At 49.7% G+C, this 13,956-nt stretch overlaps 5 protein-coding genes across 5 annotated transcripts; 2 read left to right on the forward strand and 3 right to left on the reverse strand.

The window, feature by feature from the left end:
• Positions 1 to 334: 334 nt before the first annotated feature.
• Positions 335 to 3,500, reverse strand: ASPVEDRAFT_49691 (putative beta-N-acetylglucosaminidase; the record flags this gene model as incomplete). The annotated part of the gene is made up of 4 exons (XM_040814203.1): positions 335 to 448; positions 566 to 3,075; positions 3,164 to 3,282; positions 3,451 to 3,500. 4 exons carry the CDS (start codon positions 3,498 to 3,500, stop codon positions 335 to 337), a joined length of 2,793 nt encoding a protein of 930 aa, XP_040663500.1.
• A 1,384-nt stretch (positions 3,501 to 4,884) lies between these two features.
• ASPVEDRAFT_184816 (putative glucosamine-6-phosphate deaminase) lies at positions 4,885 to 6,659 on the forward strand. The gene is made up of 4 exons (XM_040808931.1): positions 4,885 to 5,095; positions 5,167 to 5,228; positions 5,311 to 5,459; positions 5,517 to 6,659. Coding segments are annotated over exons 1-4 (1,074 nt in total). The 5' UTR covers positions 4,885 to 5,093; the 3' UTR covers positions 6,378 to 6,659.
• Positions 6,660 to 7,217: 558 nt separating this feature from the next.
• On the reverse strand, positions 7,218 to 8,767 carry ASPVEDRAFT_124694 (uncharacterized protein; the record flags this gene model as incomplete). Its single annotated transcript, XM_040806210.1, has 2 exons — positions 7,218 to 8,232; positions 8,286 to 8,767. 2 exons carry the CDS (start codon positions 8,765 to 8,767, stop codon positions 7,218 to 7,220), a joined length of 1,497 nt encoding a protein of 498 aa, XP_040663502.1.
• Positions 8,768 to 9,919: 1,152 nt separating this feature from the next.
• Positions 9,920 to 11,606, forward strand: ASPVEDRAFT_79432 (GMC family oxidoreductase; the record flags this gene model as incomplete). The annotated part of the gene is made up of 2 exons (XM_040816688.1): positions 9,920 to 10,166; positions 10,225 to 11,606. 2 exons carry the CDS (start codon positions 9,920 to 9,922, stop codon positions 11,604 to 11,606), a joined length of 1,629 nt encoding a protein of 542 aa, XP_040663503.1.
• A 487-nt stretch (positions 11,607 to 12,093) lies between these two features.
• On the reverse strand, positions 12,094 to 13,386 carry ASPVEDRAFT_49695 (N-acetylglucosamine-6-phosphate deacetylase; the record flags this gene model as incomplete). The annotated part of the gene is made up of 1 exon (XM_040814204.1): positions 12,094 to 13,386. The coding sequence occupies one exon, from the start codon at positions 13,384 to 13,386 to the stop codon at positions 12,094 to 12,096; it is 1,293 nt and encodes a 430-aa protein (XP_040663504.1).
• Between the last annotated feature and the right edge of the window lie 570 nt (positions 13,387 to 13,956).

A 13,956-nucleotide genomic window follows, 5' to 3' on the forward strand; every position in this document is an offset into this window, starting at 1 on the left:
AATAGGTTTCTGTAGATACAAAGATCTCCTCCCTCCTGAACCCAGCCTCGCATCCACTCCAAAGACGTAAAATAACTTCACTCTATATACGAACAGAAAAGCCATGGTTTGCGTAGTCTCCGAGCTGCCCATATAGTTGATACATGTATAACAGAACATACTCCCTGCACAATCTTTGTACATGCACTTGTGCAGCAAAGATCTCTTCCAGTCTTACACTGGGTATCGCACTAGTGTATAACAAAATATCATAATAAAAAAAAAAAAAAAAACCGGGCGGGGTATACGATAGGATCGTCTCGTCTCGTCTCGTCTCGTCTCATCTCGCCCCATTTCAGGATCCAGGTACCATCGTCCACGTCGCCGCGTCACAGTTAACTTCCTCGAAACTATGCAGCGTGCTAAAGCCGAGCTCTGTCAACCAGTCAAAGTTACTATCCGCATCCACCTGCAAAACAGGGTTAGCATTGGCACCACTGACAGATTTCATGTGAAAGAGGCCAAGGAAGAAACTAGACAGGGGGGGGGNGATAAAAGGTGGAGACCGAGATCGAGTTATACATACGCAGTCTATAATAACGGCTTCAGCGCCCTGTCTCCGTATCTGCTTGATCCCCAACAGGACCAAACCCTGCAGGAGCGTTGAATATTCTCCAACCGATGGCGAAATCACTGGCGATGAAATACCTCCTGTCGATGCATGTGTAGCTTTCATACCGGGCATGTACTCTGCTAAGCTCGCTTGTTCATTGTAAATGACCACGCTGCCGAGGATTGCCCCATCTTTGGGTCGTCTAGCCCGAATGATGCCACAATGCGGTGCTCCGCCCAAGGCGAGTTTATAGATGTCTATCACGCCTTGCCGGGAATTAGTCTTCACGTGGTCAATGATTGAGTCCGCATAGTCCCATCCGTGAACAAGATCGTAAGTTACGTCTGCATTTTGTATGCTGCAGACTAGGCCATCGGGTGGTGTCCAAGTTTGCAAACTGCGGAGTATGACACTGCAGACAGGTCGAGACAGGGCTGTGTTCCAGCCTAGGTTTGCGAACCACTGGCGCAGTTGCTTTCGTTCGACGGGGTTTGCGGCGGGAATGCCTAGGTAGATTCCGGGCAAGCGAGAACCAAGTTGGAACCGCTTCAGCCCTTTGCGTTGCATGAGTGTCCGGATAGCGCGGTTGTGTAGAGAATTCCCAATGGAGAGTTTACGCCTTGACGGGTCGACAATTAGTGACCCAATGACTCCTATGCCCGTGGCTCGGAAGAAATAGGTCGAACAGAAGCCGTAGAGAGCTCTGGTAGTGCTGTTTCGAACAACGAAATGAGCCTCGTCGATGTCGTCTCTCCGCAAAAGGAAGCTATTAGGTGTAACACCCAATAATTCTGAGCGTTGTCCTCGAGTATCCTCTCTAGCTGTAGCTAGGAGCGAATCCAAAGCATCGAAATCTCTCTCCTCGTTCCAATTTTCCACAAGCCAGTGTTGCCTTGCCTGATGGAGCTTCTGGCTGCGGCTGAAGGAGCCCGGTAGGGATCCCTTCGGTGCCAACTCCCCGTACAAAACTTTCACTAGTGCTTCCAGAGCCGTGTCCGTAAAATCATATGTGCAAACATAGGTTCCGATGCTCGCGTCCAAGGAAAAGTCGTAGGGTGAACTAGCGCCAACCACAACTAAAGGCTTCTCCAACGGCTCGCCAGACGGAGTAAACTGTGATCTACAGATCATAGATACGTGTTTAGTAAACCCTTGCTGGTAGATATTCCTGACTGCATCTGCAGTGACAATGATAACTGCACTGGCTCGGTCAATAAGATTCTCGTGAATTGGGCGAACACCGTTCGATGTGTAGGATGTGTGTAAAACACGACCATTTCGGTGACGTGAAAGAGACCTTCCTAGCTCCTTGAAGACACTTTCGCCACTGAGCACGGATGCCGTTCTATCCCAAGCTACTGCATCAACTGACATCTCCAGCTGCTCAGTCACGGAGCGCGATACAGCAGATGCTGGCAAAGGCTTTACCAACGGTGTCAAAAGCAACAACTCTTCACTGGGACTTAGGATATTGGATAGTGGCAGCAGGTTTTTCTTATCACGCACAACCGAGATGGAATTGCTGTATGCTTTTGTTGAGAGACTGGTGTGAGATGGTTGCATTTGAGTAAGGGAAGGAAGCCCCCCTGGATTAAGGGCCTGCTCCCATGAGGTGCATCTTGCTTTCATTGCTAAGACCCTCCGCAGTGACTGTTCTATTCGAATTCGGTCAATGATGCCGTTCTCCACACCAAGTTTCAATCCGTTGATAGCCTCTTGCTGGACCTGGAACGACCTGCACAATAATATTATATCGCAACCCGCATTTTTGGCCATCACTGTCCCGCCGCCGACACCAATATTATGGGTAAGCGCCTCCATCTCCAGACATTCTGAAACAACAACACCGTCAAATTTCATGTCCTTCCGTAATATATCATCCACAACCTGTTCACTCAAACAGGCATGCATGACATTGACTCCAGCAGATGACATGGAAACACCTCCCACCATCATCGCATCGAGCCCATGGACAATGGCGTTTCGAAATGGGACCAACGCCGTTAGACTTAGTTGCTCCAAAGTTTCGGTGATAATGGGAACGTCCGTTTGGGAACCCAAAAATTCTAGGTTTCCATACGAAGGGAAGTGTTTGCCGCAGGTCACTAGCCCGGCTTTCTGGTAGCCTTTCATGAACTCTACCCCATACTGTGACACTTCTTGTGGATCATCACCGCAGGTACGAACGCCCATAAGTTGGTTTCGTACATTCGTCAAGACATCTAGCACTGGTCCAAGGATGAAATTGACACCGACAGCTTTAAGTTCTTGGGCTGTAGCAAAGGCAACATCGTGGGCTAGAGCTTTTGATCCCGTCGCCGTAACGCCCATTGCACTTGGGAACTGACGAATGTAGATCTCGTCGTACAAACTGTTAACCCCGCCATTTTCCTGGTCGAGAGCTATAAGCAACGGCACCGGGTGGCCAGCATCCCGGGCAATCATTTGCAACTCCATAACTAATCGAGTCGCCTCTTCTGCAGCTATTTTCAAGTCAGTACCTTGGTCTATACTAGGGAAACAATGCTGGAGAAATATGAGCAAGGTACGAGGGAGTAACAGGGGGATTACATTTTAAGTTCTTAGCAGTTAACAGGATTGAGCCTAGATGATAATTCTCAATGAGAGAGCGAATTTCAGGGCTGACAGATGTTCCATCAAAGCCCATCATAAAGAGCTGCCCCATCTGCCTATTAACGAGACATGGTAGCCAAGCAGTTAGCGAGGATTTGCTGGTAGTGGGAAGAGTTTGTAGATATCGAATCCAATTGCGTTCAAGGCCCAGCTACAGTATGACAAAATATATGCATATAAGACAACAGGAATAATTGAAACATATGCCAAAATCTGGGACGTACCTGTCAAGATCGTCCCAGCCAGGGGGCAGCATGCCCTCCTTGGGAGCCATATTGGCCCTCGGCTCCCGTGAAGAATGTCAGGCCAGAGCCTGATACGGCAGGTGGCTGGGTCAGTGGTGGGCCACACTCAGTCGGAGCTGATGTTCCGAGTCGGGGGAAGGAGGCGTTAGGTTCGGAAAAATGATAACTGACAAAGAGGTTGAAGCTGTCAACAACCAGAGTCGGTAGTTGGCTTAAGCTTCCTATTGACAGCACTAGCTCGGCAAGAGCTCGCGTGAAATGCTAGCGGGGGCAAATGAGATAGGGCAGTGGAACGAATAGCAATGCATGGAGCCTGGGCGGGGTTACGAGAAAGCGGACTTGAGGTGCCAGATGTTTTACTCGGTGGTCCAAATGTGGTGGAGGGCTTGCGTGCAGGGGGCGCAGTGCACAATGAACCATAGGAACGCTGCGAGAACAAACAATAATCAAAAATAAAGAGCCCAAAACAGTAACATAGTCGCGGCGCTAATTATTAAACCAGGGAGTTTGGAAAGAGGTGTGACGCTCATTCGTGCTTTCGAATCTACGTTTGATGAAGCTGAGAACGTGTGGGGGTGAGATGCGGTGTCGGTCACGTGTCTCTGGGGCCGATTGATGGGGAATGGGAGTTGAAATTGGGCTCGAATAATAATAGTGGTACATAATTTACCATGATTTCGAGGGCTTCAATACCGTACAATACGAACCATGTCACCTCTGTGTTTTGCTCAATACCAGACTTAATACCGAATACCACGTCACCGCGCTAGCGAAAAAGGGTTGCACTGGAACTTCGTCACGGCTCCAATGATTTCCCCAGAGTCCAACTTTGGCCAAATGCAACCGCAGCGCCTTAAAAAGGTCGCCTGTCAAGCGTTTTGGGTTTAGCGTGGGCCCTATGAGGGTGCCGCATGCAACTGCAACATGAAGCTATTCACTGCAGCACTTCTCGCTCACTTATTGCCTCCGTGGCTATCTTCATTCATTATTCCACTCGAACCCCCCCCCCTAAGTAATGCGAAGGCCGAGTTTGCCCCGAGTAGTTGCACCCAGGAGGCAGCGTGCAGCAGTGAAGCTGACCAGCCTCAAATTCCTCATGACGCTTGCATCATTCCTTGCCCGTGCCTCATTCTAGCCTGCAATATGGACGGCCGTGCAGCTCGACTAAATTAAGATCTTTCAATGACATTTCAGAAGCCTCAGAAATGGCTCCGCAGTATCGTCATCATCCCGTCTAGCCGTTGACTAGAAGAGAATCGCAACTCGAACAAGAAGGTGAATTCATAGCAAGACAACCAGTAGCAGTCCAACGTAGTGTCACGCTCCACCGGAAAGACTGACCCAGAACATGGATTCACTGGGAATTGCAACGGAGCCATGGGTTGAGGCCGCGGACGCAGTGGTTTGGCCACTACGTTGTTGAACCTTTTAAACGTTCTTATACTGCCTCATGATCCTGTATGTCCATCTTTTTTCTTTGCGCTTTTCCCGGACCTTCGCTATACTACCATCTGTCACACTCCTGTTCAACAACTAACCTGTACTTTATTTATCTGTGTCCCACGCCCATTCTGATCTCGACTTTCAATATTCGGTGACGTAGTGTCTCGAAGCTTGTCATCATGTATGATTGTGTCCGGACTGATTGTCTAACCCTGCCCACATCTGCTAAAAATGTGATTACTATTTTTTTAGGAGGGTTATCATCCGCGATACATCTCTGCAGGCTTCAGAGTACATCGCTGACTATATCATCAGTATGATATCCATCCCACTCATATATGGTACTACATTTTGGTCAAGACTCACATCACTAACATCTCGCCTGCTCAATTCAAGGTCGCATCAAAACATTTAAGCCTACCGTGAGCAATCCATTCGTTATTGGCCTTCCAACTGGAAGCAGCCCTGAAGTCATCTACAAAACCTTGGTCCGACGCCACAAAGCTGGGGAAATCTCATTCAAACATGTTGTGACGTTCAATATGGTATGGCCGACAGCCTTATATGCTAAAAGAAGATGCCTAGTGACTGATACAATATAGGATGAATACGTTGGGCTCCCCCGCGATCATCCTGAATCATACCATAGCTTCATGTACAAGCATTTCTTCTCCCATGTTGATATTCCGCCGCAGAATATTAACATACTTGACGGCAATGCCGCGGATCTAGCCTCTGAGTGTGCTTCATTCGAAGCACGCATTGCTCGCTATGGTGGCATCGAGCTTTTCCTCGGCGGAGTGGGATCTGATGGGCACATCGCATTCAACGAACCAGGATCATCTCTCAATAGCCGCACCCGCGTCAAGACATTGGCTTTCGACACGATACTAGCGAATTCTCGATTTTTTAACGACGACATGGCCCAAGTGCCTCGAATGGCGCTAACTGTGGGTATTCGAACCATCATGGAGGCACGTGAGGTTGTGATAGTGGCAACCGGCGCTCACAAAGCATTGGCCATCAAAGAAGGCCTTGAGGGTGGTGTGAACCACATGTGGACCATTTCGTCCCTTCAACTGCACCAACATCCCTTGATTGTATGTGATCGTGATGCGACACTGGAGCTTAAAGTAAAGACCGTCTACTACTTCGAATCTATCGAGAAATCCGGAACAGATGCCCGCACTCAAGGACCTCCTCTCGTCTACCGACCTAGGACCTATGTCCCGGCTCTAATGGCGGTGGACAAGCCTCAAGCGCTTGCGCCTGCTCCCCCATCAGAGCAAACGTCAAAAGACCTGAGGATCAATACGGATCTCAGGCAGACTTTCGAAGACGAGGAGCTCACCCCAGATAGCATGTCTTCGCGTATGGTAGACTCGGCTGTGGGCGGGTTAGACGCAACTCTGAAAAACGATTTGATATTTGACCGTATGAGTGAGAGAATGAAGGCTCACTAGTATGATGGACGGACACTGGGGAGTTGGATTTATGCGTTATTGACTTGCTGGAACGAGTTCAGATTCTAAATTGGCCTTCGTCTAAGAAACTTTGTCTTGAATTTTGCATACGAATGTGACTAGACTTACGATCATAGATTGACTGCATAGTATAGTATTTTGGTTGCTACTCTGAGAAGTAGCTTATAGATTGGCAAAGGTGAATAAGATATGTATTTATATTCTCTGTTTGTGCTGTGAAGTATGTTTTATATCTATTTGTAGTTATTAGTATCAAGTGGGATATGTTAATATTCTAATAACCTTAGAAACAGATGTTGTTTATTGCATGTGCTGCTAGCTACTGACCTCTAAAAGGCTTCAGCGAGCATATTCTATGAATAAGAAATGAAGTACGCAGATTCAAAAGATTTACTTGATCAGATCCATAAAGACTGGCACGAATTAAACCTACTCATCACCGGGCTCATTATCATATAGTCTTAAAAAAAAAAAAAAAAGAAAGAAAGAAAGAAAGAGAAAAATTGGTCTGTACTAAGCAGCAGCAGCCCAGGCCAGCAGAGATGTCGTCTTTAGTCGCAGGAAACACCAGCGATCAATGCAAAGTTAGCAAGAGATGACAATAAAACTGAAACTTACTATGTTTGCTGCTTGGGTCCCTATATCGTATCGTGCTATGCAGATGCAAGCGCAGATATGGAAACAACAAACTTTCAGCCAAAAATTTCTAGGCAAATATATCAGATAGAAGATAGAAGTTCTTAAAATTTATTTTTATGAGAAGTCTAAGTGGCATGGCACTGTACATACATACAGAAATATCGGGTAGAGCATTGGTGCTTACAGTTTAGCGAAAACTGTTCCAACAGCACTGCCCATCTCAACCAGAGTGCTCTTATTGCGTACCCAAGCCTCAATACCCTTCCGGCCGTTCTCAACACCAAGTCCACTCTTCTTCCATCCACCAACCGCCATCTCGGCAGGGCTCTCACCCCAAGTGTTCACCCACGTAATACCAGCCTCAAGCTGATCGATAATGCGGTGAGCGAGGTTGAGGTCCTTGGTGAAAACTCCAGCGGCAAGACCTAATTCTGTGGCATTCGCGCGCTTTACTGCCTCTTCAACTGTGTCATAGGCCAGAATAGACATGACGGGCCCAAATATCTCTTCTTTGACGATGCGCATATCATCCGTGCAATCAGTGAAAATCGTCGGGCGAACCCAGAAACCTGCTTCTAGATCCTTTGGAAGGGAAGGCTTGCCAAGGCCGCCGTACAGGAGAGTAGCCTTGTCCTTCTCAATGCCGCCACGGATATAAGCAGTGACCTTTTCTTGGTGAACGGCCGAGCTAAGGGGCCCGAAGTTGGTGCTCTCGTCAAACAGCTGGCCTGGCCGAATATATTGCATTTTCTCGAGAAGACGAGACTCGAAGTCTTTCTTCATGGATTTAGGGATGAAGACTCGCGTGCCGTTCGTGCAGACCTGACCAGTGCTGTAGAAGTTGGCCATCATGGCTCCGTCAACAGCATTTTCAACATCTGCATCCGGAAGAATAAGCAGCGGCGACTTTCCTCCTAACTCCATAGTACTGTATTTCATATTTCCGGCTGCAGATCCAGCAACTTTCATTCCAGTCGAGACCTGGCCAGTGAAGGAGACCTTAGCGACGGTCGGGTGAGAAGTTAAATAAGAGCCAACATCGCCTGCACCATACACGACGTTGAAGACCCCGTCTGGGAGCCCGGCTTCCTTATAAATCTCGGCGAGGGTTTGGGCGTGGAGAGAGGTGAACTCGCTGGGTTTGTAAACCATGGTATTTCCGGCAGCGAGGCACGGGGCTGATTTCCAAAGCGCACTATGAAGGGTTAGCCTCTCGTCCCATTCCACAATGCTAGGAGTGAAAAGTACATTTGAATAGGGTAGTTCCACGCCCCAATTCCGACACAAACTCCTAGTGGAGCCTTCTTCGAGTACACCCAAGCCTCCTCTCGAAGCTGAGTAGTCTCGCCATTCAGTCCACCGCCACCCACGAGGTTCGCATAATATTCAAGTACGTCGGCTCCCGTGACAACATCAACAGTGCTCGTCTCTGAGAAAGCCTTTCCGGAATCTAAGGTCTCGACGCGAGCGATTTCATCGTTGCGCTCACGGAGAAGGGCCGCAGCCTTCTGAAGGATACGGGCTCGAGCAATCGGCGGGGTTTGTGACCATGAGGGGAACGCACGGTCTGCAGATGCAATAGCAGCATCTATGTCTGATTGTGAGGCAATGGGAAGTTCAACCAAAGAAGTTGCATCGGCAGGGTTGATGGAGTGAAAGGTGTGGCCAGACGACGCTTGCTGCGGCTTGCCGTCGTAGAAGAGCTGGCGCGGGCGGAGGGAAGGGGCCATGGCAGTTTATGATTGCAGCCTCTTGCTGGTGAAAGCCTAGACGGGTGGAAAAAAGATAAATGCGCAGAAGTATCGGGCAAGGTAGTTTAGTTATCTCTCTAAATGAAGCTAAGTTGTTGCGCCCCTCGAGGAAGACGACAAGGCCCGTAACTCCGATGGATCTGGAAAAACGGTCCCACGCTCCCCACCACAACCAGTGAAGCACACCGCCAACTCAACTCAAGAAGGCCGATGTTTTGCCTCTCGATGGGGGGAGAATTAAAAAAAAAAAAATAAGAAAAGAAAAAACGAACCGTTGTCAGTCTGCAGACACTCAAAGGCCGCTGCCGAAGTAGCTATCTAGTGGTTGGACGGTGGACGTATCTTGAGGTGTATGGCATGATGGGCATAATAATGCCGGAGCCCGCGGACAGCGGTTCTGGATGAAACTCGGGAGGACATGCAGGTTGCTGGGTCACCTTGAATAATTTTACTTCATCCGGTATGGATTATTCATTGCTTGGCTGGCTTGAAGGCCGAATTGCGGTGCCCGAGTGGGAAACTCCATCCAGAGGTGAGACTTTTGAGGCTTCAACTAAACCGCAACAGGCCATAGGAAAAGCATCATTGGACCGATTGCGGATAACCGTCCTTCTAGCGTCTGTTTTCCTTTATAAACTCTTCTGTGTTTAGAGAGGATCGTGGGTCTCTTTAGCGCCGTCCCACGTGTGGAATGACGTCGACTCGGCAGTCGACGATAAGGCTACAATTGTTTGCACTAGGAGTGAGCCTGACGTGAGCAGGCATTGCTGCAAGTATGTTGTGCGAAAGAAGTCCAGAGTAATGTTTGTGAACCGGTCTGACTTAAAAAGCTGCTTTGAGGCAAAGTGTTGACGATGTGAAGCCGGACTTCCAAAGGTTAGAGTGAATGAATGGGTGGCAGGAGAATGGATCCACTGGTAAGATTCTCCGACTTAGAGCGGCGCGGACTCGTGTGTCTTTGATGGCGGTGGAGAAAAAAATTCATGGAATCAAAGGATTTATATTATGGCTCGCTTCACCTCTGGTCCTCGTCTTTGCTCTCTTCTGCTCTTACCCACGGTCTTCTCTTCCCGTTAAGCGTCTTGATTTTCCTCCCCAGTGCATCCACGTCTACCCCTCCCATTATTCATCATGGCCACCACTAACGATTTCCCCGCAAGCGACGTCAACGCCTACGACTATGTGATCGTCGGAGGTGGTACTGCAGGCTGCGTTATCGCGAGCCGCCTAGCCCAGTACTTGCCGAACAAGCGCATCTTGCTAATTGAGGCTGGTCCCAGCGACTACATGGATGACCGTGTCCTTAACCTAAAGGAGTGGCTCAATCTGCTGGGGGGCGAGCTGGACTACGACTACCCGACTGTTGAGCAACCAATGGGTAGGTTGCCCCTAGAAACTTCAGGATCTCGATGGCAGGAGAAGCTGACTTTTAGTAGGTAACAGCCATATCCGCCACTCTCGCGCAAAGGTTCTAGGAGGTTGCTCGAGCCACAACACTTTGATCTCGTTCCGTCCGTTTGAGTATGACTGCAAGCGATGGGAAAGCCAGGGGTGCACAGGGTGGTCCTTTGAGACCTTCACTCGCGTTCTTGATGGCCTGCGCAACACCGTTCAGCCTGTCCACGACCGACACCGTAACCAGCTGTGCAAGGACTGGATCCAAGCCTGCTCGACGGCAATGAACATTCCCGTCATCCCCGACTTTAACAAGGAAATTCGTTCCAAAGGTCAATTAACAGAAGGCGTTGGCTTCTTCTCGGTTTCATACAACCCCGACGATGGCCGCCGTAGCAGCGCCAGTGTCGCCTATATTCACCCGATCCTCCGCGGCGAGGAGAAGCGTCCCAATCTAACCATCCTCACCAACGCCTGGGTGTCTCGTGTCAATGTGAATGGCGACACCGTCACTGGGGTTGATATTACCCTACAGTCAGGTGCGAAGCACACTCTCCAACCTAAGAAGGAGACCATCATCTGCGCTGGTGCCGTGGATACACCTAAGCTTCTTCTCCACTCCGGCCTAGGGCCCAAGCAGCAGCTGGCCTCTCTTGGAATCACGGTTGTGAAGGACATTCCTGGTGTGGGCGAGAACTTGATCGACCACCCGGAGAGTATTATCCTGTGGGAGCTCAACCAGCCAGTTCCCCCCAACCAAACGACCATGGACTCGGACGCAGGCATTTTCCTGCGGCGCGAAGTACCCAACGCTGCTGGGTATGACGGCCGCGCTGCCGACGTTATGATGCACTGTTACCAGATCCCATTTTGTCTCAACACGTCGCGTCTAGGATATGACACTCCCGTTGATGCTTTCTGCATGACTCCCAACATCCCCCGCCCTCGCTCACGTGGCCGTCTCTATCTGACTTCATCGGACCCAAATATCAAGCCAGCCTTGGACTTCCGTTACTTCACAGACCCTGAAGGCTACGATGCCGCTACTATTGTCACGGGCCTTAAGGCAGCTCGTGAAATCGCTAAGCAATCGCCCTTCAAAGACTGGATTAAGCGCGAGGTCGCCCCTGGGCCGAAGGTGCAGTCTGACGAGGAACTCTCCGAGTATGGTCGTCGCGTCGCGCACACCGTCTACCACCCCGCTGGAACGACCAAGATGGGCGATGTGACTCGCGACCCGATGGCTGTTGTCGACCCCAAGCTAAGAATCCGTGGCTTGAAGAACGTCCGCATCGCTGATGCTGGTGTCTTCCCCGAGATGCCCACCGTCAACCCTATGTTGACGGTGCTGGCTATCGGCGAGCGCGCTGCCGAATTGATTGCTGAGGAGGCAGGCTGGAAGCTCGAGCAGCCCAGGCTGTAAAGCTCGTCGCCTTATTCCTTCACATCCTTACATAGCAGCATGTTTATAGTACTGGAAAAGGTTATAAAAACCCACGAGTTGGAAAGAGGAGACGCAGTGGTGGAGTTACTCACCAATCTATGTCCAAAAAGAAATGGGTTATTTAGCAAGCTTTGCTATGAGATTTATGATTGACGATTTTATTTCATTCAGGATACTGCCATTCAGGACGCCGCCGTGTATGGTATACTAGATAGATAAACAAGCAAAAATAAAAGGAAAACGAAAGGAAGAGAATATAGACTACCTCAAAATACATACATTGAGTTAACAACGTCTCTAAAATCAAAGTCGCTCATTCTATTCCGCTTTATATGACAAATTTATAGGTATAAGTCCATTTTAATTCAAGACCATGCATGATACATTCCAGTCTTAGATAAACCAACACCGATATACTTAACTGGTTGATACAAATCTTCACACTCTAAAAACGCAGTAAGCAACTTCAACTCAAAGCGGAATCTTTACCAGAATCATAGATCTTCGACCCCCGTTTCCAGACCTGGTCCACTGTCAGCGTTCGCCCAGAATACGAGTCGTTTTCGTCACTAAGGACGATGAGATCCGCATCAGCGCCGCTGTCTAGAGTACCCTTGACGCCCTGTATACCAAGAAGGCGGGCCGGAGTTGCCGTGGCCGCATTAAGGGCCTGTGCTGTCGAAGCGCCAGACCAACGACGGAAATTGTTCACGCACTCAATGAGCGTAGCACAGCTACCGGCGATCTTATCAGAACCTTCGAGGGTGAGTCGTGCGCCAGTCTTTATGATGCGCTCACCGTTTGTCCAGTCGTAAATACCATCGGGGAGACCGCATAGTCTCATTGCGTCGGTGACCAGGACGAGGCCGTCTGGGTGGGCGTTGTATGCGATTCGGATGGAAGTTGGGTGTAGGTGGATGCCATCGGCAATAATGCCGTAAAAGGGCCGGCGCGGGTGTTCGCTTTGTTGACCGAGGAGGCCAAAGATACCTGGGTTGCGGTGGTAGAAGGGGCGCATGGCATTGAAGAGGTGGGTGACCATTGTTGCGCCCTGGTCGGTGGCTGCGAGGGCTTGTTCGTATGTTGCATCTGAGTGACCAATTGAACAGATGATGCCCTGGGAGACAATGTGTGGGATGTTGGAAAGCATTTCGCCAACCTCGGGGGCGGCGGTGATCAGCCTGATAGTTTTGGAGTCGCCGTAGAGGTTCTCACGGCCGTAGCAGGCGACCAGGTCGTCGGGCGTCGCTGCTGCGCGGAGGACTTCTGTCTTATGAACTCCATTGCGCCCAGGGCTGAGGAAGGGGCCTTCAACGTGGGCTCCGAGAGACTCAGCGCCATCTTCTGGGTGATGCGTATTCCCCGTTGGACCAAGGGAAGGGAGAACTTCGTGATATACTTCCGCAGTTGAGCTGACAAGAGTGGGGAGGTAGGAGGTTACTCCTGTTCGGGCGAGGCATTTGTTGACTTCCCGCAGACGTTCATCATATTCATCCTTCGAGGGCTGTATTACTGAAAAGTCGAAGCCTTGGGCACCATTCAACTGACAATCGATGAGCCCCGGAGCAAGAATGCGTCCACCTAGGTCGATAACTTCATCGGGAGATAAATGAAGACCATAAAACGCCTCCTGATCCCGTAGGATTTTTCCTGATGTCGAGTCAATCCAGACGTCTTGGTCGATGAGCTTGTCGCCTTTTACAATCCGACAGTTCGTGAATTTCACGACATGCGACTGGGGGGCGGTCTTGCCAGGCATGATGAACCGGAAGAGCGCGCGCAGATTCTGAAAGCGAGAGCTATAGGGTTTCAGGCCTGTAGAGTGGGGTTTGAGTAACTAAGACTTGGTTATGTCGTAGGATGGTAGATGTCAGAATGCCGAGGGGCAGCAAGTATATAGAGGAGCACAAGGCCGGACAAGGATCGGGAAGCTCTGCAACAGCGTCACGGGACAAACCCGTAACGGGCGAGACTGACTCCATGTGGATTGTCACAGTACATTGGTAGTGGGTGATTCCAGGTGAAGGAGCTCGATTCTAACGTTGCTTCATTCCACAGGTGAGCAAGGTTGATGTGACGTCGATCTTGGTTCTGTCACCATAGATACTTGGAGCCCATTGCTAGGACTTGTTAATGATTTATGAGTAATTCCACTACCCAGTGCATTCTGGCAGCATAATTAAGTATATCTTTAGTTAATGGGGAGAAGCTCAGCCCAGCTGTCAAAACACAATCCTGACAGCTTACAGATAGAAGATGAGGGTGAACTGCAGAGTAGAAGGACTGTCGTTCAACCACAGATAAGCCTTGTGCTCATGGGAGGGTTACA

The sequence above is a fragment of the Aspergillus versicolor genome, assembly GCF_001890125.1.
Source record: "Aspergillus versicolor CBS 583.65 unplaced genomic scaffold ASPVEscaffold_2, whole genome shotgun sequence".
In the NCBI taxonomy this organism is placed as follows: Eukaryota; Fungi; Ascomycota; class Eurotiomycetes; order Eurotiales; family Aspergillaceae; genus Aspergillus; species Aspergillus versicolor.